Source organism: Bombina bombina, unplaced genomic scaffold, assembly GCF_027579735.1.
Source record: "Bombina bombina isolate aBomBom1 unplaced genomic scaffold, aBomBom1.pri scaffold_1099, whole genome shotgun sequence".
Taxonomy (NCBI): domain Eukaryota; kingdom Metazoa; phylum Chordata; class Amphibia; order Anura; family Bombinatoridae; genus Bombina; species Bombina bombina.
The window spans coordinates 1-24,345 of NW_026510962.1; the positions used below are offsets into that span (position 1 = coordinate 1).

Here is a 24,345-nt window from a genome sequence, read left to right on the forward strand (position 1 = left end):
CTCTATAGAATAGAATTATACTGCACCAACAGTACTCTCCTGAACGCTCTCTTGCAGAAACTGTACACTGAGGGAAAATAAGAATGAATATTCTCAAAATGTTTTTCATTATTGCAGAACACCTCTATCCTTACCCTTTCCTTGACGAGGCAAAGAACTACTGGGAAGAAAGAGGAAGTAGTAGGGATACTAGAGAGCTCTGATGTAGGGTGCATTCTCACTATCATTAGCAAGAAATATTATTTTTCAGGGTCAAATATGTCATTGTGGGACCAATTTTAAAAATCCAAAATATAGTTAAACTCATTTACTTTTCCAATGACTTTGTGGCACAGCATAAGAATAGGAAAAACTTTATAAACCATTGCCACCATGAAGACCACTTTTGTTTGAAATTGGAGTGGCTTTTCTTTGAAACTTCTGAGTGCAAAGGCCCATGTGATGATGTAGGAGGTATGGTGAAGCGGTTGATGGCAAAAGCAAGTCTGCAGCGTAAAAACACTAACATTTTGGGGGTTTGCTCAAGAAAAGTGAAAGAAAGCACTACCCACTTTTCAGAAAAATAAAAAAATGGTGAGGCAACTTGCATTTGTATATTTGACATGGAATGGCCCTGTGATTATTCTTCATATACATGCATTGTTGTATATTTTATAATACTGTATAGGTTTTCTTATGTAAAATCCAGCTAGTAAAGTTATTGTGAGTGCTCAGATTCATGAATCTTGGCTTGTTTTAGTGGATATTATTACTGTCCAAAAGCTCTACAAAGTACAGATAATAAAAGCTCTAAGTACTGAAATCAAAATGAATTCCAGTTTCACACAAAAAAATTAAGTATTTTTTTTTTATTTTACTGTATTATTCTTCATTGCAAAACTTTATACTAATTTATATAACTTCATACCACAAACAAAAGGAAAATATTGTTTACATACATATATGCTTCAGAAAACTAAACCCAGAACATATGCAAGTCTTCTTGTTTTTTTTCTTCTACAGTAGAAATGTAATAATTTAAAGGGATACTAAAGCTATTTTTTTTCTTTCATGATTCAAATAGAGAATCCAATTAAAGCAACTTTCTAATTTACTCCTATTATAATTTTTTCTTCATTCTCTTTCTATCTTTATTTGGAAAGCAAGAATGTAAGCTTATGAGCCAGCCCATTTTTGGTACAGCACCTGGGTTGAACTTGCCGATTGGTGACTAAATGTAGCCACCAATCAGCAAGCGCTATCCAGGGTGCTTAACCAAAAATGCAATCTTGCAAGAGAACAAAGGAAAAAATGATAATAGGAGTAAATTAGAAAGTTGCTTAAAATGGCATGCTCTATCTGAATCTTGAAAGAAAAATTTGTATTTAGCATCCCTTTAAGTAATTTAGTGAATTTTTTTTTTTTTACAGTGTCACTATAATTAATAAACGTGATTGTAATCTGTATTTTATATATATATATATATATATAATAAACAAGGAACATGCTGCAGCATCTGGTGTTATACAATCAAAAACATACTTAAAGATAATGTAGAAAAGAAATGTGAAAATACAAAAGAGAGCAACATCATTATACATGAGCTAAAAGTCTAATCTTTTTATATGCACTTCTTAAGGAGGTTCATACTAGAATAAAAGTAGTGCCTATATGTAGCGGAGTAACAAAACAGAATGTGGAGTACAAATTCCATTTCAAAGTGATCTATCTATCTGTTTAAACACACACACAAAATCATACACCAGTGCTGTAATATCTATCAAGAATGCACAGATCACATTATATGGCACTTTTCTTATCTTACTTCGAACGTGATTCTCTGCACAATACAGCATATCTGCAGCATGAATAAACTGGTACCCAGTTCCTCTCACGCATAACTCTGCTTCGGTGTATCCCAGCACAATACTTCCTCTGTCAAAGCAGAAGAACAATAGTTATACTACATTAATTAATGAAGGCTTAAAAAGCAATATATTTGTAAGGTCATGGCTTGTTATTCTGAATATGTACATTTGTAAGGCTATAAATGAATGTTTGTATTCCACTTACTTTGTATCACAACCAATCGGGGTGAAGTCTAGTCTGTGCTTTGTTCTGAAAATAAAGTTTTTGGTTCGAATCTCAAGGATGGACGGAGACTGCAATGGAGTTGCCAAGGCAAAAAGTGCCAACTGAGGGGGAATTAACGACCCATCTTTCCCTTTCTTGTTCTGTCCATGCAGAAACTTTAAGCGTCCTTGAAAATTCATAGCCTTGAAATAAAAGACAACTAAAATTAAGAGGAACGATCGTTTTACTAGTATCATATGCCTATTCAGAATATCACCAAGGAAACAAAAGTTTGTTACAAAAAGCGACATACCAAGAATCCTGAAGAATTATCCAGTAGGCATCTTAACCTACATACAAAGTTCCTTTCCATAAAGGAAGAATTCTCAGGAGGAAGCTGATCTGGATTGTAGTTAGAGGTCGTCAATGGAAACCCATTATCATCTGTGGATAAAGAAAGATTAAGATCAATTTGAAAGGTATTTATGAATGCCAACATCCACTTTCAAAGCAAAAGAAAACCAACTAAGTGAATATATTTATATCCAACATATACAGTTATTAAATATCATGTAAACTGTAAGTAAATATATGAATAACAAGCAATGATTGTGGGTCTTCAACTTTTTAAAATACAGTATTTCATCCCTACCCACTGAGATACACTTCAGAATTAGCATTGAAAAGACAAGTGCACATAAAAACTCATACAAGGTTAACTGTAAGTAGAGGTTTATTAAATTAAAACCGCTTTGTGTCTCAGTTTGTAAATGACCATACTTTATCACATGTAGGTTTTACTTTCACAATCAGATTTTCTCTTTCTTTTTTTGCCTTTGAAGCAAGTGTTGTCAAATCTGGAAAGGAGGTTTTAATATACTTATTCACCCCACTTTTTATACTCCTTTGAGAATGGTTTGGTAATTATCCCCATGACACCAGATGGCAAAAAAAAAACAACAAGCAAAAAAAAAACACTTAATCCCTAGAGTTACAAATCTGTAACAATGTAAGAATTTACATATATTTCAAATTGTAATACAGAAACAATATGTTGACAATTTTATGCTGAAATAATCTACACAAGGATTTTACTTTTTTTTTTATATATATCAAAGCCAAAAGGTGCATAATGAAAAGCATATTAAGACTCATTATATAATATCTTCAACAGGTTATCCAAAGAGATCACAAGAGTATATAAACAACACTATAGCAACAAATATTCTTATATGCACTCTAGGGTAATTATTGGTTGTATAAAGCTGCAACTACTAATACAATGTAAACTATTTTTAACCTACAATTATGGTTTATAATGTTTATAGCAGAAATGTTATAATACTCCAAATTATCCATATTAATAAATACAATGTTGCACTCTACAGTATAATTCACTTTAGCCTGTTAGGAAGAACTGAAGTGAATGTATTGTAAAACAAAAACATACAGGGAGTGCAGAATTATTAGGCAAGTTGTATTTTTGAGGATTAATTTTATTATTGAACAACAACCATGTTCTCAATGAACCCAAAAAACTCATTAATATCAAAGCTGAATAGTTTTGGAAGTAGTTTTTAGTTATAGCTATTTTAGGGGGATATCTGTGTGTGCAGGTGACTATTACTGTGCATAATTATTAGGCAACTTAACAAAAAACAAATATATACCCATTTCAATTATATATTTTTACCAGTAAAACCAATATAACATCTCAACATTCACAAATATACATTTCTGACATTCAAAAACAAAACAAAAAACAAATCAGTGACCAATATAGCCACCTTTCTTTGCAAGGACACTCAAAAGCCTGCCATCCATTGATTCTGTCAGTGTTTTGATCTGTTCACCATCAACATTGCGTGCAGCAGCAACCACAGCCTCCCAGACACTGTTCAGAGAGGTGTACTGTTTTCCCTCCTTGTAAATCTCACATTTGATGATGGACCACCGGTTCTCAATGGGGTTCAGATCAGGTGAACAAGGAGGCCATGTCATTAGATTTTCTTCTTTTATACCCTTTCTTGCCAGCCACGCTGTGGAGTACTTGGACGCGTGTGATGGAGCATTGTCCTGCATGAAAATCATGTTTTTCTTGAAGGATTCAGACTTCTTCCTGTACCACTGCTTGAAGAAGGTGTCTTCCAGAAACTGGCAGTAGGACTGGGAGTTGAGCTTGACTCCTTATCAACCCGAAAAGGCCCAACAAGCTCACCTTTGATGATACCAGCCCAAACCAGTACTCCACCTCCACCTTGCTGGCGTCTGAGTCGGACTGGAGCTCTCTGCCCTTTACCAATCCAGCCACGGGCCCATCCATCTGGCCCATCAAGACTCACTCTCATTTCATCAGTCCATAAAACCTTAGAAAAATCAGTCTTGAGATATTTCTTGGCCCAGTCTTGACGTTTCAGCTTGTGTGTCTTGTTCAGTGGTGGTCGTCTTTCAGCCTTACCTTGGCCATGTCTCTGAGTATTGCACACCTTGTGCTTTTGGGCACTCCAGTGATGTTGCAGCTCTGAAATATGGCCAAACTGGTGGCAAGTGGCATCTTGGCAGCTGCACGCTTGACTTTTCTCAGTTCATGGGCAGTTATTTTGCGCCTTGGTTTTTCCACACGCTTCTTGCGACCCTGTTGACTATTTTGAATGAAACGCTTGATTGTTCGATGATCACGCTTCAGAAGCTTTGCAATTTTAAGAGTGCTGCATCCCTCTGCAAGATATCTCACTATTTTTGACTTTTCTGAGCCTGTCAAGTCCTTCTTTTGACCCATTTTGCCAAAGGAAAGGAAGTTGCCTAATAATTATGCACACCTGATATAGGGTGTTGATGTCATTAGACCACACCCCTTCTCATTACAGAGATGCACATCACCTAATATGCTTAATTGGTAGTAGGCTTTCAAGCCTATACAGCTTGGAGTAAGACAACATTCATAAAGAGGATGATGTGGTCAAAATACTCATTTGCCTAATAATTTTGCACTCCCTGTAATGTATGTAAGAACTTACCTGATAAATTCATTTCTTTCATATTGGCAAGAGTCCATGAGCTAGTGACGTATGGGATATACAATCCTACCAGGAGGGGCAAAGTTTCCAAAACCTCAAAATGCCTATAAATACACCCCTCACCACACCCACAATTCAGTTTAACGAATAGCCAAGTAGTGGGGTGATAAAATAAAGAGTAGAAAAGCATACAAAAAGAGGAACTGGAAATATAATTGTGCTTTTATACAAAAATCATAACCACCATAAAAAGGGTGGGCCTCATGGACTCTTGCCAATATGAAAGGTAAATTCTTACATAAATTATGTTTTCTTTCATGTAATTGGCAAGAGTCCATGAGCTAGTGACGTATGGGATAGAAATACCCAAGATGTGGAAGTCCACAAAAGAGTCACTAGAGAGGGTGGGATAAAATAACAGCCATTTCCACTGAGAAATTAAATTCACACAATAATTAAGTTTTTCTCAAAAAAAATTAAATCAAAAGCAGTAGAATCAAACTGAGACATCTGCCTGAAGAACTTTTTCTACCAAAGACAGAACACTTTCCAAGAAAGTAGATAATCTTCAAACCAAATAAGACTCCAAAAAGGAAAAATTAATAAATGAACAGGCTTGATACCAACCAAAGCCTGAACAAAACAGAGAATAACAGGAAGTTAAAATTTGCAGATAAACGTATCCAAACCATCCTGAAAAACTGTAAAATCCTAGGAATTCTAAAAGAACAAGAAGAGAATTTATGAAAAGAACACTATAAAATATGTGTTTTCCAAACCGGAAAATACATGTTCTTTGACACAGACTTATTAGCCTGCAACATAGCGATAAAAACTGAGCCAGAGAAACCTCTATGACTCAACACCTGGGTGGATAAAAATCAATGATTTTTTTTAAAAAAATAAAAAAAATATGATATTTTTTATTTAAATCAGATTTTTTGGATTTAAATCGGATTTGGGAGAAGCACTGTCTCCAGCTCATTTTTTTGGCAAATATTGTCAATATCCAGTATCAGGGTCAAAACTTAAGTGCTGAGGAAGAGGAGTTAGCTATGACATGGGTATCCAGCAATCATCCATCTCCAACTATAATAAACTTCAAAACTAAGGGGGAACCATTCAAGAAATATATGTTTGCTGAAGATATTTTAAATAAAGTCACACCAGTGAACTGGTGGAAGTCACTTAAGCACTTGGATTTAGAGACTGTTCAAGTAATGATTTCACTTTTAACAGCAGTAGCTTCTTCTGCAGGCGTTGAAAGCATATTCTCTTCCTTTGGACTCATTCATTCTAAATTGAGAAATCGTTTGGGACCCGATAAAGCAGGAAAGCTTGTTTTTCTTTTCCAGATTATGAACAAAGAAGAAGCTGAAGATGAATAGTGAGCTACAGAGGACAGTATTTAAGTTTTTCATGTGTAGGCTGGGCTGACAGTCTAAGTTTCTTAAAATATATATATATTGTTTAGCCAAATTAGAATTAGCTAACAAACATCGATGGTTGTTTAAGCAAATAACATATGCTGTAATGTTATTGTTTCAGTTGAATAAATCTATTTAAATTATTATTAAGGTACTGATTATTTTTCTCCTTCCTAAGTACAACAGAAAAGTTGTCCAAATATGAATTATATTGATTAACCTATTAAACTGGGGATAAAAAAACTAATATGAAAAGTTGTTATTCTAAAAATCTTCATCTACTTGCATATTAAAGTTATACCAGCAAGAATTAGTCTTTATGTAGAAAACTATGATTTAAATCAAGCCTTACTGACTAGTGATTTAAATCGTGATTTAAATCGTGAATTAAATCAGTTTGATTTAAATCAAATCCACCCTGCTCAACACTAATCAATACCATACCCCAAATTAGTCATTTGAGATCCTGATTTAAAAAATAGCCCCTAAAACAAGAGGGCTGGCCAAAGAGAAGTGGCCAATGATGGCAACTGGACATCCGAACAGGATCCACATACCAAACCTGTGAGGCTATGCTGAAGCTATCAGAAACACATGACACTGTTCCAATATGATCTTGAAAATCATCTTTGGAAGAAAAAAACAAAGGCGGAAAGATGTAGTTAGGCTGAAAAACCAAGACACTGCTAATGCATCCCCCATCTCTACCTTAGGATCCCTGTACCTGAAAAAGGTGCCTGGGAAATTGAGAACACACATCTGTATAGAGACACCACTCTCACAGATGTAAAGACTGACGACTGAGATAATCCACCTCTCAAATGTCTAAAATCATAGGCCTAGATTTGGAGTTCGGCGGTAGCCGTCAAAACCAGCGTTAGAGGCTCCTAACGCTGGTTTTGGCCGCCCGCTGGTATTTGGAGTCAGTGATTAAAGGGTCTAACGCTCACTTTACAGCCACGACTTTTCCATACCGCAGATCCCCCTACGCCATTTGCGTAGCCTATCTTTTCAATGGGATCTTTCTAACGCCGGTATTTAGAGTCGTTTCTGAAGTGAGCGTTAGAGCTCTAACGACAAAATTCCAGCCGCCTGAAAATAGCAGGAGTTAAGAGCTTTCTGGCTAACGCCGGTTCATAAAGCTCTTAACTACTGTACCCTAAAGTACACTAACACCCATAAACTACCTATGTACCCCTAAACCGAGGTCCCCCCACACCGCCGCCACTCGATTAAAATTATTAACCCCTAATCTGCCGACCGCCACCTACGTTATATTTATGTACCCCTAATCTGCTGCCCCTAACCCCGCCGACCCCTGTATTATATTTATTAACCCCTAACCTGCCCCCCACAACGTCGCCGCCAGCTACTTACAATAATTAACCCCTAATCTTCCGACCGCAAATCGCTGCCACCTACGTTATCCCTATGTACCCCTAATCTGCTGCCCCTAACACCGCCGACCCCTATATTATATTTATTAACCCCTAATCTGCCGCCCCCCGCTATCGCTGACCCCTGCATTACACTTTTAACCCCTAATCTGCCGCTCCGTAAACCGCCGCAACCTACGTTCTCCCTATGTACCCCTAATCTGCTGCCCCTAACACCGCCGACCCCTATATTATATTTATTAACCCCTAATCTGCCCCCCACAACGTCGCCGACACCTACCTACACTTATTAACCCCTAATCTGCCGAGCGGACCTGAGCGCTACTATAATAAAGTTATTAACCCCTAATCCGCATCACTAACCCTATCATAAATAGTATTAACCCCTAATCTGCCCTCCCTAACATCGCCGACACCTAACTTCAATTATTAACCCCTAATCTGCTGACCGGAGCTCACCGCTATTCTAATAAATGGATTAACCCCTAAAGCTAAGTCTAACCCTAACACTAACACCCCCCTAACTTAAATATAATTTTTATCTAACGAAATTAATTAACTCTTATTAAATAAATTATTCCTATTTAAAGCTAAATACTTACCTGTAAAATAAATCCTAATATAGCTACAATATAAATTATAATTATATTATAGCTATTTTAGGATTAATATTTATTTTACAGGCAACTTTGTAATTATTTTAACCAGGTACAATAGCTATTAAATAGTTAAGAACTATTTAATAGTTACCTAGTTAAAATAATAACAAATTTACCTGTAAAATAAATCCTAACCTAAGATATAATTAAACCTAACACTACCCTATCAATAAAATAATTAAATAAACTACCTACAATTACCTACAATTAACCTAACACTACACTATCAATAAATTAATTAAACACAATTGCTACAAATAAATACAATTAAATAAACTAGCTAAAGTACAAAAAATAAAAAATAACTAAGTTACAGAAAATAAAAAAATATTTACAAACATAAGAAAAATATTACAACAATTTTAAACTAATTACACCTACTCTAAGCCCCCTAATAAAATAACAAAGCCCCCCAAAATAAAAAATTCCCTACCCTATTCTAAATTAAAAAAGTTACAAGCTCTTTTACCTTACCAGCCCTGAACAGGGCCCTTTGCGGGGCATGCCCCAAGAATTTCAGCTCTTTTGCCTGTAAAAAAAAAACATACAATACCCCCCCCAACATTACAACCCACCACCCACATACCCCTAATCTAACCCAAACCCCCCTTAAATAAACCTAACACTAATCCCCTGAAGATCTTCCTACCTTGTCTTCACCATCCAGGTATCACCGATCCGTCCTGGCTCCAAGATCTTCATCCAACCCAAGCGGGGGTTGGCGATCCATAATCCGGTGCTCCAAAGTCTTCCTCCTATCCGGCAAGAAGAGGACATCCGGACCGGCAAACATCTTCTCCAAGCGGCATCTTCGATCTTCTTCCATCCGGTGCGGAGCGGGTCCATCTTGAAGCAGGCGACGCGGATCCATCCTCTTCTTCCGATGTCTCCCGACTAATGACGGTTCCTTTAAGGGACGTCATCCAAGATGGCGTCCCTCGAATTCCGATTGGCTGATAGGATTCTATCAGCCAATCGGAATTAAGGTAGGAATTTTCTGATTGGCTGATGGAATCAGCCAATCAGAATCAAGTTCAATCCGATTGGCTGATCCAATCAGCCAATCAGATTGAGCTCGCATTCTATTGGCTGTTCCGATCAGCCAATAGAATGCGAGCTCAATCTGATTGGCTGATGGGATCGGCCAATCGGATTGAACTTGATTCTGATTGGCTGATTCCATCAGCCAATCAGAAAATTCCTACCTTAATTCCGATTGGCTGATAGAATCCTATCAGCCAATCGGAATTCGAGGGACGCCATCTTGGATGACGTCCCTTAAAGGAACCGTCATTAGTCGGGAGACATCGGAAGAAGAGGATGGATCCGCGTCGCCTGCTTCAAGATGGACCCGCTCCGCACCGGATGGAAGAAGATAAAAGATGCCGCTTGGAGAAGATGTTTGCCGGTCCGGATGTCCTCTTCTTGCCGGATAGGAGGAAGACTTTGGAGCACCGGATTATGGATCGCCAACCCCCCCTTGGGTTGGATGAAGATCTTGGAGCCAGGACGGATCGGTGATACCTGGATGGTGAAGACAAGGTAGGAAGATCTTCAGGGGATTAGTGTTAGGTTTATTTAAGGGGGGTTTGGGTTAGATTAGGGGTATGTGGGTGGTGGGTTGTAATGTTGGGGGGGGGTATTGTATGTTTTTTTTTACAGGCAAAAGAGCTGAAATTCTTGGGGCATGCCCCGCAAAGGGCCCTGTTCAGGGCTGGTAAGGTAAAAGAGCTTGTAACTTTTTTAATTTAGAATAGGGTAGGGAATTTTTTATTTTGGGGGGCTTTGTTATTTTATTAGGGGGCTTAGAGTAGGTGTAATTAGTTTAAAATTGTTGTAATATTTTTCTTATGTTTGTAAATATTTTTTTATTTTCTGTAACTTAGTTCTTTTTTATTTTTTGTACTTTAGCTAGTTTATTTAATTGTATTTATTTGTAGCAATTGTGTTTAATTAATTTATTGATAGTGTAGTGTTAGGTTAATTGTAGGTAATTGTAGGTAGTTTATTTAATTATTTTATTGATAGGGTAGTGTTAGGTTTAATTATAACTTAGGTTAGGATTTATTTTACAGGTAAATTTGTTATTATTTTAACTAGGTAACTATTAAATAGTTCTTAACTATTTAATAGCTATTGTACCTGGTTAAAATAATTACAAAGTTGCCTGTAAAATAAATATTAATCCTAAAATAGCTATAATATAATTATAATTTATATTGTAGCTATATTAGGATTTATTTTACAGGTAAGCATTTAGCTTTAAATAGGAATAAGTTATTTAATAAGAGTTAATTAATTTCGTTAGATAAAAATTATATTTAACTTAGGGGGGTGTTAGTGTTAGGGTTAGACTTAGCTTTAGGGGTTAATCCATTTATTAGAATAGCGGTGAGCTCCGATCGGAAGTTTAGGGGTTAATAATTGAAGGTAGGTGTCGGCGATGTTAGGGAGGGCAGATTAGGGGTTAATACTATTTATGATAGGGTTAGTGAGGCGGATTAGGGGTTAATAACTTTATTATAGTAGCGCTCAGGTCCGCTCGGCAGATTAGGGGTTAATAAGTGTAGGTAGGTGTCGGCGACGTTGTGGGGGGCAGATTAGGGGTTAATAAATATAACATAGGGGTCGGCGATGTTAGGGCAGCAGATTAGGGGTACATAGGGATAACGTAGGTTGCGGCGGTTTACGGAGCGGCAGATTAGGGGTTAAAAGTGTAATGCAGGGGTCAGCGATAGCGGGGGCGGCAGATTAGGGGTTAATAAGTGTAAGGTTAGGGGTGTTTAGACTCGGGGTACATGTTAGGGTGTTAGGTGCAGACGTAGGAAGTGTTTCCCCATAGGAAACAATGGGGCTGCGTTAGGAGCTGAACGCTGCTTTTTTGCAGGTGTTAGGTTTTTTTTCAGCTCAAACAGTCCCATTGTTTCCTATGGGAGAATCGTGCACGAGCACGTTTTTGAGGCCGGCCGCGTCCGTAAGCAACTCTGGTATCGAGAGTTGCATTTGCGGTAAAAATGCTCTACACTCCTTTTTTGGAGCCTAACGCAGCATTTGTTTTAACTCTCGATACCAGAGTTAAATTTATGGTGCGGCCAGAAAAAAGCCCGCGGAGCGTTAACAGCCCTTTTACCGCCGAACTCCAAATCTAGGCCTAAGAAAATAGACAGGAGATGAATTCCATCTAAGAACATATTTAAGATACCTCTTAATTGCTAAGGAACTACGAGTCCCTATTGTTAATTGACATATACCACAGTTGTGATATTGAATGTCTGAAAGCAAAAAAAAAAGTTCTCTCATAAAAGAGGCCAAGCCTGAAAGAGCTCTGAAAAATTAGCGCTACGGAATCTGTTGGAGCTCTACAAATAACCGATAAAAATAAAAATAAAAAATAGCACAGAGTTCCAAAATATCGATTGGAAACCTCGCCTCTTGAAGTTTCCAAACCCCTTGTGCTGTCAAAAGACCCTCAGACAGCTCCCGAACCTGTAAGACTTGCATCAATTAAGAATACAGTCCAGGAAGCGCAAACAAAAGGAGGCCCCCCTGCATAAAATGATGATAGACTAATCACCAAAACAGAGAGAGTAGAGTGTTAGGATTTAAAAATATCAACTGTGATATTTAAAAACAAAACCCTGTATCATTGATTCAGTATGGAAATCAAAAAGAGATCTCAGATGAAAAACAAGCAAAGGGAACCATGCCCGATGCAAAAACAAAAGAAAACACTCCGCGCTATTAATATGTTACCCCCAAATACTGAACAATAAACAGCAGTCCTGGTGTATCAAAGCCGCCTGAAGCGGTAAAGTCACAATTTAGTTATATGCAAATTCTGTATTGATACTCAGATACCTCCGTTTACAGTCACTAGTCTCAGAGGTGTGTGTTCGACCAAATCCGATGACTGTTACTGAGGGTTTTCCGAAAGGCGGCCAGGTCTATTCCTGCTGTAGGCTCCGTGAGGCTCTGCTCCGATGTTGGCGTCCTCGCCTGGCGTGTTCCTCTATTGCGCCTATTGATGACGTCACAATCTCGATGTGTGCGGCACAATCCGATGCAGCTCTGCAGATGTGGAGATCTTAGGCACTCCACCAGGAACGGCAATATCATAGAAGAAAAAACAAAGAGCGCATCCGGATTCAAGTGTGTTTATTTAACAGAGAAACAATTGACACACAAATAGGATAACACTTACAAGATTCCAAATTTAAAAGGCAGATAAAAAGATGTACAACTCGATGCTGACCGGACCAATAGCCACAAGCCCTCCAAGTGGTAGCTGGACCCCCACAGCAAACGGTTATAACAGGTACATTCAAAATTTCACCTATGCGGTGTGTATTTCAACCTCAACGCGTTTCTCCCGTTTAACGAACGGGCTTTCTCAAGAGGACAGGTGAGTCTAACCTGTAATATTGTTCTATATATGGTTTTAATTAACCAATCAGATTTTACCTCAATTATTGGATAGCACACCCCTTTCTGTGTGCAATCCAGGTTTAACTATTTGGCTTCCGATCCATACATTAAAGGATACATAGAATTACAAGACAAAATTACTTAAAAATATACTCAAAATGATTACCATTTCATAATATTTAAAAAATAATTTGTATAAAACTTAAAAACATGTAAGAGATATTTAAAAAAAAAAGAATAAACTGGAACACAGTATAAAATAACCTGTGCATGCTAAAAAATGATGAACCATACATTAAAATTATCTACTAAAATCTGCTAATTTAAATGCAACTTAATACAGAATTCTAGTTTGAATGTGCTAACATCATAACTGATACGTATATACAGGGATATTGTCTGTCAGCCAACCAGTGTGCTTACATGTGTGCTGCCACATCTATGTCAATGTTCATCCCCAATGGAGTCAAACATTTCATCTTATAGATCCAAAGAGTTTCTAATTTGCGCAGTTTGAGGAGTCTGTTTCCCTCTTTAGGGGGCACCCAATCTATGACCTGTATACGTAAGCTACTGGGGTCACAGTTGTGTGCCTCCATGAAATGCCTGGGCACACTATGTTTGGGATATTTCTCTTTAATATTATTTACATGCTCATATACTCTCCTCTTTATTTTTCTTTTCGTGCGGCCTATATAATACAGGCCACACCCACACTCAAGGAGATACACTACATATGTAGAATGACAATTACTCCTAATCTTGATGTTAAACTGTTGTGAGTGATCAGAGTTCGTAAATGTAATAGAGTTGTTTATGTGTTGACACATAACACAATTTTTCTTTCCACACTTAAAGGTTCCTTTCTTACCCGTCAGCCAACTAGAGTTATTAATACTGTTTTCCATTGTTTTTTTCAATCTGCTAGGGGCTAAAATGTTTTTAAGATTTTTCCCTTTCTTAAATGTTAACTCTGGGTTGTTTCCTAATTGGCTTCCTAAAATGGGATCAGCCTTTAAGATGGACCAATGTTTATTGAGGATCTTTCTAATTTGTTTTGCTCCCTCATTATATGTTGTTATGAATCTAATAGTTGTCTCCCCCTCCTTCTTTTTTGAGTGGCTACTATTTTCATTTCATGAACCATGCCCGATGCTGCAATTATGAGACCTAACAACTTCCATGCACATAGCCACTGAAAGAAATGTCCTAGACTGTAAGTTAGACAGGCTAATGCCACTTACAATTGACTTTTGTCCGATAAAGACAAAGACATGAACACGAAATCTATTTAGAAACCCAAAAAGTAGTCATCCTTGTCTGAGGAAACGTGAAACTCTTAGGTAAATTAAATCCTCTAACCATGTCTTGAAGAAGCAAAACTTAGTTGGATCATGAGGGATTCGACAAAAAGAAAAGTCCATATATTTGAAAACTGCTCTTTCATATGTATGTATTGGGTACTCATAAAGCGCGTCTAATCACCCGTAAGGGACTCAAGATGCTGCTTAATTAATCAACCTCGGAAAGATGAAAGACTGAATGGACCTCGCCGGGAATCGAACCTGCAACCCTCAAGTTGCTACAGAGCTCAGTCTCAGTGCATTAGCATGCTGAGCTATCTGTCTGACTTTAATAAAAGAAACATTTAAGCTATTACCAAGATATTATCCAAATAAGGAAGCCCCACAATACCCTACTGTCTGAAGACAGAAAGAAGGGCACCAAGAACCTTTGAAAAGATTCCTAAAGCTGTGACTAAACCAAAAGGAAAAGCGACAAATTGGTAAAGCTTAAAAGAAAATCTCAGAAACCACAAGTGGTCTGAATGTAATAAAATATGAGGATAAACCTCCTAAAAAATGAAGTGGACATGAAATGGCCTTAACAAAAAGGCATAATAGTCCTTATAATCGCCAACTTAAAAGTGGAGACTCTAACAAAACATAAAAGTCTTCAGATCCAAGAATGGACTGAATAAACCTTCCTTTTTAGAGACAAAGAATAGAATTGAAATAGAAACCCAAATCCTTTTCCTGCAAAAAGAACTGGCATAATTCACAGAGTGTACTGAGAAAGAAAGATTCTTCCCATAGAAGGTTTCATTCTAGAAATCTATTCAAACTCTAAGAATAATATAGAATTTGGACTGAGTTCATCCAAAAACAATTTAATCTGTCCCCCACCAGAAGGACTTGTTTGAGAACCGCACCTTTTTGCAGACTAATAACTAGTAATTATATAGCGTTTTACACCCAGAAGGATAGAAAATAACGCTTCTTCAGTGCTTACCTTCGGAGTTAACCAAATTAGCAGCTGATAAAAATACTAGTTATTATTACCCAAATACAATAAATGGACCTCAAAGGCCAAAGGGCTTTATTAACCCTGCCGGGAAATTAATCTATGACCCTTGGAGTTATATACTTAAGAATCTGAAAATTGCTTATGCTAACTGTTCAACAAAGGATGAGAGAACAGTAATGTCAGCCACAGATAAAGCTGAGCTAAAAATATAAACAGTACGTGAATATGCTCTATTAAGGTTATATTCAAATTCTAAAGAAACCTGAAAACAAGTACCAATTTCCATAGAAATAGTAGTACAGTCCCAAGAGGGAATCAGAATAACCATACTCTAGAATATAATACAGATAGTAAATTGAATAGGAAAAAACCTAAAAAAGCAAAAAAGGTTAAAATCCAGATTTGAAAAGGATTATTAACAGACAGCTAGATTACAAGTTTTGCGTTATTAGTGAAAAAGCATCGTTATGGCCCATAATGATGCTTTTTCCCTACCGCTGCTATTACAAGTCTTGTCAGAATAGCTGTACCGCACACTTTTTTGGCCGTCACGCAACGTCAGTACCGCACTTTAAGAAAAGTAATTTTTCAATGGGACTTCCATAGCGCCGGTAAGTGAGGGGTACAGCCTAAAATGACAAGATCTGTACCGCCATCTAAAGTCAGTAGTTATGAGTTTTATGCTACAAAGCTGTAACATAAAACTCATAACTAAACTGTCACAAAGTACACTAACACCCATGAACTACCTATTAACCCCTAAACCGAGGCCCTCCCGCATCACAAACACTAAAATAAAATTATTAACCCTAATCTGCTGTTCCGGACATCGCCGCCACTGAAAAAAAATGCATTAACCCCTATTCCGCCGTTTCCCGACATCATCGCCACTATAATAAACCTATTAACCCCTAAACCACCGCCCTCCCACATCGCAAATACTATTTAAATATTATTAACCCCTTATTTGCCGTCCGTCCACACCGCCGCTATAATAAACCTATTAACCCCTAAACCTAACCCTAATGTAACCCTAACCCTAACCCCCCCTAACTTAAATATAATTAAAATAAATCTAAATAAAACTTACTATTATTACCTTAATAATTCCTATTTAAAAATAAATACTTACCTGTAAAATAAACCCTAATCTAGCTACAATATAACTAATAGTTACATTGTAGCTATCTTAGGTTTTATTTTTATTTCACAGCTAAGTTTGTATTTATTTTAACTAGGTAGACTAGTTAATAAATAGTTATTAACTATTCATTAGCTACTTAGTTAAAATAAATACAAATTTACCTGTAAAATAAAATCTAACCTGAGTTACACTAACACCTAACATTACAATTAAATTAAATAAATTAACAAAATACAATTATCTAAATTACAAAAAAAATAAACACTAAATTACACAAAATAAAAAAAGAAATAATCAAAAATAAAACCGAATTACTCCTAATCTAATAGCCCTATCAAAAGAAAAAAGCCCCTACAAAATAAAAAAAAAACCCTAGCCTACACTAAACTGCCAATGCATTGCCCCAAAGAAATCAGCTCTTTTACCTGTAAAAAAAAATACAAACAACCCCCAAACAGTAAAACCCACCACCCACACAACCAAAGCCCCCAAATAAAAACTAAATAAACCTAAGCTCCCCATTGCCCTGAAAAGGGCATTTGGTTGGGCATTGCCCTTAAAAGGGCATTTATCTCTTTTACATTGCCCAAACCCTAACCCCCGACGATCCACTTACAGTTTTTGAAGACTGGACATCCATCCTCATCGAAGCCGGCAGAAGTCTTCATCCAAGCGGGCAGAAGTCCTCATCGAAGCCGGCAGAAGTCTTCATCCAAGCGGGCAGAAGTCCTCATCGAAGCGGGCAGAAGTCCTCATCGAAGCGGGCAGAAGTCCTCATCCAAGGAGGCAGAAGTCTTCATCCAGACTGCATCTTCTATCTTCATACATTGAGAGCGGGTCCATCTTCAAGACATCCGGTGCGGAGCATCCTCTTCTTACGATGTTCGCTGAAGAATGAAGTTTCCCTTTAAATTACGTCATCCAAGATGGTGTCCCTTACATTCCGATTGGCTGAATGTAAGGGAAAGCCTAACACCTGCGATCGCGGAATAGCCAATAGGATTGAGCTTGCATTCTATTGGCTATTCCGCGATCGCAGGTGTTAGGCTTTTTTTTTGCTGGCTCTCCCCATTGATGTCTATGGGGAAATCGTGAACGAGCACGTCAAAAGACTGCTTGTATTTGGGTGCGGTATGGAGCTCAACGCAACCATATCGCCCGCACAAGCCATTTTTTGCAAACCTGTAATAGCAGTACTATGAAAGGTGAGCGGTGAAAATAACGTACAAGTAATTAGCGAGCCAGCCATAATGCAAAACTGGCTGATAGTTAATAGGAGGATTAGCTCATAAAAGCTATAAATTTAAAAATTAGCTATATAAAGAACAAAAAATGTTCAAATGAAAAATAAGCAGAATTTTCAACAAACTGTCTGATACAGGAGCCTTTGAGCCAAAGAAACCTTCATCAGTAGAGTAAACTTAAGTATGATGTTGGTCAATACAAAATTAATTAAAACAATTTTGAAAAGACCTCGTAAGTTTACTTAAAGGCATAATAGCAGTCATAACCTTTTATGATATAAGCAAAAACATGTGATGTTTGCAGATGAAATCAAGTACATGAACTGAATATGTAAAAAACAGTAAATGTTATTGTACATGTAGAAACATTGCAGGCATAAAACATTATAAATAAATGCCACATAATTGAGCTGAAGAAATAACAGCTAAAAAGACGAAAAGAACACACTTAGCTTTGTAGAATTGTGTGTCTACAGTAACATCAGAGTCAGGACCAGAATGAGACATCTCGCAAAATGTAATATAAAAAGAAAAATAACATTAGGCAAAACAGTCAATTTCCACAATGTAACAGTTTCAGTAGAGAAAAACAAAAGCAGGCATAATAGCTTTCAAAGTTCATGAAAACAGCAAGCAATAGAGATAGAGGGGTAAAATAACTAAAATTTGGCACCAAGTATGACGCATCATGCAAAAACAAGCTAAAATAACGACGAAGCAGGAAACGACGAAATTTGCGCCACCAAGGGCGCAACTTTGCAACAAAAAAAATTTGCGCAAAAAATTACGCAATAAAAAAAAAGACTGAACCCCAGGTAAGAAAAAAAGTTTAAATAAACTTCCCAAACATGATTCCTATACTGAAACTGTTTAGACTGCAAAAGGGAAATGCACATAGACCCGACTCATGGAAAATATAAGTAGAATACTAATACTAAGCGCCAAACCATAGCTGAGAGTGTCTTAAATAATAAAAACATACTTACCGAAAGACACCCATCCACATATAGCAGATAGCCAAACCAGCACTGAAAACTATCAGCAGAGGTAATGGTATATAAGAGTATATTTTCGATCTGAAAAGGGAGGTAGGAGATGAATCCCTACGACCGATAACAGAGAACCTTTGGAAAACCATAAAAACAAAAGGCGATACTCCCTTCACATCCCTCTGACAAACATTGTACTCTGAAAGGAATTAGGCTTCAGAATGCTTAGAAGCGCTTATCATAGAAAAAATAATAGAAATCAAGGAGGCAAAGTTTGTAAAACTGAATTGTGGGTGTGGTGAGGGGTATATTTATAGGCATTTTGAGGTTTGGGAAACTTTGCCCCTCCTTGTAGGATTGTATATCCCATACGTCACTAGCTCATGGACTCTTGCCAAATTACATGAAAGAAAGTACAATAGGTTTAGAATATACGATTTGCAAGAATATAACATGAATCTATTTGTATCACAAATGTAAGATAAAACAAGTATGGAAGTCTTATATGCCAATAGTACTGTACATTTATTTTCATTGTCAATTTGTATAATAGCATTCAGCAGACAACATACTATTATTCTGAATTAATTGAATGGATGGTCACAAATCATTCAAACGATTTTAAAATCCTTCTTGTCATGATACAATCATGTGGAGTAGTTGATACCTGGATTGGCTACCCCACAAAGGTGGTACTGTGTTCTCAGTCTGGAAAAGGTTAATGTGAATTGCTTTTTCCTGTGTGTGAAAACTGCTTTCAGAAAAGCTGTAAGCTGAAAGCCCCCTCCTCCCTCCCCCCCTCCTTAGTAGTGTTAATGTGTGTAGGAATGCAGAACGCTCCTCCCCTTGGAGACTGATAGCGGGAGCTAAGACTTGTTTGCATTGGTTGCCCTCGTAAATTATAACCCGGGCGTTGTCTTTGACAAGACAAAAAAAATTTGGTTGAAGTATGCAAGAGAGAGACTTTTTAGGCAGAACTGCCCTGTGGACCAAACCACTAACATCAGAACCGGCATTCTCCACATATCTAAAGGAACTTGGTAATAAGTTAGATATTGTGTAATTCTTTTCATGTCCCATTTTCTTTTTAAAGAACTGTAGCTTTGCAATTGTATGTTATTTTGAATGTCTTTATAATTTTGCACTGTATAACCTGTATTGATATTTTTGTTATTAAACACATAGAAAATCTCATTCTATCTTTTGGGCTCTAATATCCGAATTCACACTCCTGTTGAGATAAGGTTAAAGGCACGTTACCTAATTGTTAAATAGTGTGAGTTTTTAGGGTTTCCCCAAAACTCCCCTTTAATTTAAAAGTTTTGGTGGTGGCAGCAGGGAAATTGTTAATTAGAGCACTGTGGACAAGATTTGGGGGTTAATGTGGTATCCCTTTTAAGGTCATTTTGCAGAGTTGCAAGGGTAAGGGAACCAGAGCTGTGTGCCATTAAGCCCTTCATGCCCACACACCTCTATTGTGACGCTGAGGTTTGATACGTCACAAACTGGCTGGCAGCGGTGGGGATATTTAGAGCTTTTTTAGTGCTATTTGTATAGTACTAAAAGAAATTACATGTTTTTGTGTAATTTCCCAAAGACAGAACTCAGTGCCTAATTAGAGAGACATACAGTGCAAAGAAGCAATTCTTTTTCCCTTCCTCTTGTTTGTTTGTTGCTACTCTCATTATGGAAGCATATAGAAAGATGCCGAAAGAATTCCTGGAGCTAATTTGTCAGGAGAGAGCCATTGCAACTTTTGGCAAAACAAAGGAGCAGTTGGTCCAGGAACTGCAGCAGGCAGATGACATTCCAGCAGAGCAGGAAACAGGCACAGAGAGGGTTACTGTGGAACTGATAACCCAGGAGATGATACCTACTGCTGTTACCCCTGTGAGTGAAAAGGAGTCTGAGCTACAAACAGCACTCAGGTACTTGAGGGATGCTGATCCCAACCTAAGATTGAAATTGATCCTCAAGTTTCAAGAAGCAGCTGAGAGAAAGAGGGAGGCTGCAGCGAGAGAAAGAAAAGAAGAGTGAGAGGCTGCAGGAAGAGAAAGAGAGAGTGAAAGAGAGAGAGAGGAAAAGGATGCTCAACGGAGACATGAGCTGGAGGTTATGCAGAGGAACAGAACCAGCCTGTCTCCCCAAACCGGTGAACACGGGGAAACAGCAACAGAGAAGCCCCGCGTGGAGTATTTTCCAATGTTGGAAAGAGATACTGACTTGGATGTTTTTCTGAGGGGCTTTGAGAAGGTATGCAAGCAGTATCAGCTGCCCCCAGAGCAATGGGTTCGCTATTTAGCTCCTCATCTGAAGGGTAAAGCACTGGATGTATTTGCTTCACTTCCAGTGGAGGATGACCAGGACTATGAGGCCATAAAAACAGCCTTATTAAAAAGTTTTAACCTCACTCCGGAATTCTACAGGAAAATTTTTTGGAGTCTTCACCAAAGTGCAGATGACAGCTGCACAGAATATGTTGCACAGCTAAGGTCTGCTTTTAAAGGAGACAAAAAATGTTATAGAGATGCAACACTCATCTACTCTAATGCCAATTCCCAGAAAGTGCAATTGGTTTAACTTTTAAAAACCAAGTTAAAAATTAGACAAAAAGGAAGAGTGTCTGGGATGGCGCTCAAACAAATGGGGAGCTAAGAGTCAAACTAGGTAATGTGCAAGGCTCTGATATTGACCATATGTGTGTGTGTACTAGTGGCGTTATAAAAAGGTCAAAAGCAATAAACTAATCCGATGTAAAAATAGCAGGAAATGGAAAAGAGTAAATTTAAGTATGAATAATGTTTATTACATACAATTAAAAATATATAGTGATGCCGGCATCTAAAAACAAACACAATAAGTTTAAAATTATGATCAAGTGATCTCTTCTAAAACAAATGACAGAAATAAAGATACATGAAAATTCTTAAAAACCTGTTATGTCCTATTAGTATCGCAACATTGTCCAGCAAGTGGTTATTTGTGCAAACTTGTAACCAAAAAATTCCGGATAGCTTGCGTCCTCCTTTCCTTAGTGTTAGGGATAAGTGCAGCGTTCTCTGCAAGCGGTAGGAGAAAAGCGCTGTACACAAACAGTTCCAGGCTGCAGTGCAAAGGTGTTCCGGTGTGAAAGGTGCTCTGATGTGAGTGACTCTTTAACAATCCCACAAAGTATGGTGTAGGTCTGCTTTTAAGCAATGGACTGGGGGCCTAAAAGTCCTCACTCATGAGGCTTTGGAGGATTTGATGATCTTGGAGAAGTTCATGCAAACGCGAATTCCTGATGCCAGAGAATGGATTCTGCACAGGAAGCCCAAAACAGTGGCAGAGGCTGCAGATCTGGCTAATGATTACGCCAACAAGAGAACACCTGAAACAAGGCAGGCAGCTATCCAAGCTGTGTCTCCTAAGTGGAAAAGAGCAAACAAGGTAGCAGAGAGACCATCTCATCTACACCCTACAGCCAGAGGGGCAGGGGCCACACTGGGACAGGAGGATACCCGCCGGTGTTTCACTTGTAACCAGATGGGGCATCTGAGTTTCACCTGCCCAGAAAAGAAGAAGCCTGAGGGTGGGAATGTGGCTGGGGAACCAGTATCTGTTTTGTTTGTGGGTGGGTTCCCAAGGCAAAAGCGGAGAGATAACCTACAGAGGGTATCTGTGGGTGACCAGGTGTTAACAGGACTCAGGGATAGTGGAGCTTCGGTTACCTTGGTGCATCCTGAAATGGTAAAGCCGGAGAACATTATATCAGGGAGGACTGTGTCCATTCAAGGAATTGGGGGGAGTTTGCCCCGCAGTGCCTGTGGCACGAGTGTACCTTGATTGGGGTGTGGGAAAAGGTTTGCGGGAGGTGGAGATTTCTGCGGATATCCCTGTTGATGTTTTGCTGGGCGATGATTTGGGCCGGATGCTTTGTCAGTACGCCCCAGAAGACAGCACCTGCAACCTGGAAGGGCCCTGCTACAACTGAGGTACTGTGTGAAACTTTGGGGGACACAGAGGGGAGGCTGGGGATGGACACATCGCTAGCTGCACCAGAGCTGGAGGTATCCCACCAAAGAATGAAGAATGATTCCCTTGAACATGATTGCTGGGAGGGGGGGGGGCTGAGGGTTAATGCAGCTCTGCCTTTGTGTACACCAGTAATGTCTTGTTCTGATGAAGAGGAATGTATTGAAAATGTTTGTGACAATGTTGCTTCTATTGAACCTGGGCACTGGGAGGGAGAGCCTAGGGAGGGATGTATTGAAAATGTTTTTAACTATGTTGCTTCTATTGAACCTGGGTGCTGGGAGGGAGAGCCTAGGGTTAATGATGATTTACCTGAACCTGTACCAGTACTGTATTGTGCCAGTGAAAAGGGTTATACTGCCATTGATTATGACAATGGGATGTCTGATGTAGTGTGTGGGAATGTGAGAGCGCAGCAGGGCAGACTGAGTGTGTATACCCTTCTGTGCAAGAACCAGCATTGCATATGCAAGGAGGAGTGAATGGCATGGCTGGTGTAGGGGCCAGAGTACATCCTGCCCTGTTACAGAGAGTAAAACAGGATGGGACCCTGGGTGTGTCTGTGGACCTCCCCTACAGGAATGGCAGATGTGAAGAAGAGGGGGAGGGAGATGTAGCTGCAGTGACTAATGAACCTGCTACTCCTACAGAGCATACTGGGGTAGGTGTGAACAGTGGAGTATCTGACCTAAGCATAGCACCCTGAGGGGGTGCTAGATCCCTTTATGAGTGAGAGCGAATGTGTGATATCCTGCAAGGAAATGTCCTCCACAAGAGAAATTGTGTCAGCTGATGCCAATTGTTACAGGCGGCAAATGAATGCTGAGAGTGTGCAGAAAGGGCAGATCTGGTCTTATGAACGAGAAAGACTAGGATTTAGGTTGACATAGGTGATCAGTGTGGACTGACCCCCTATTTCCACCATTTTAAAAGGGGAGGTGTATGCAAGAGAGAGACTTTTTAGGCAGAACTGCCCTGTGGACCAAACCACTAACATCAGGACCGGCATTCTCCACATATCTAAAGGAACTTGGTAATAAGTTAGATATTGTGTAATTCTTTTCATGTCCCATTTTCTTTTTAAAGAACTGTAGCTTTGCAATGGTATGTTATTTTGAATGTCTTTATAATTTTGCACTGTGTAACCTGTATTGATATTTTTGTTATTAAACACATAGAAAATCTCATTCTGTCTTTTGGGCTCTAATATCCAAATTCACACTCCTGTTAAGACAAGGTTAAAGGCACGTTGCCTAATTGTTAAATAGTGTGAGTTTTTAGGGGTTCCCCACCAAAACTCCCCTTTAATTTAAAAGTTTTGGTGGTGGCAGCAGGGAAATTGTTAATTAGAGCAGTGTGGACAAGATTTGGGGGCTAATGTGGTATCCCTTTTAAGGTCCTTTTGCAGAGTTGCGAGGATAAGGGAACCAGAGCTGTGTGCCATTAACCCCTTCATGCCCACACCCCTCTATTGTGACGCTGAGGTTTGATTTGTCACACTCCTCCTTGTAGTTTCTTTGGCTACTCATGGTTGTAGCTACAGTTGTTTTTTGACTACCACAGAAGTACTGGGAAATTTCTATCATCTTCAATTACAGTGCAGACCTTGTAGTATAAGTGTTCAAGACAATCAAGAAACAGGAAAGAATCACTGAATCTGTAGACTATTA

At 38.5% G+C, this 24,345-nt stretch overlaps 1 protein-coding gene across 1 annotated transcript in view; it reads right to left on the reverse strand.

Moving 5' to 3' along the window:
- Positions 1 to 1,804: 1,804 nt before the first annotated feature.
- The window catches only part of LOC128643547 (aryl hydrocarbon receptor-like), a gene marked incomplete at its 3' end in the record, with an annotated part of 36,741 nt that continues 14,200 nt past the window's right edge, over positions 1,805 to 24,345 (reverse strand). The window contains exons 3-5 of the mRNA XM_053696391.1: positions 2,366 to 2,496; positions 2,053 to 2,255; positions 1,805 to 1,914 (exon numbers count right to left, since the gene is read on the reverse strand). Of these exons, the coding sequence (XP_053552366.1) occupies positions 1,805 to 1,914; positions 2,053 to 2,255; positions 2,366 to 2,496 (444 nt within the window). The remainder of the gene's footprint in view (positions 1,915 to 2,052; positions 2,256 to 2,365; positions 2,497 to 24,345) is intronic.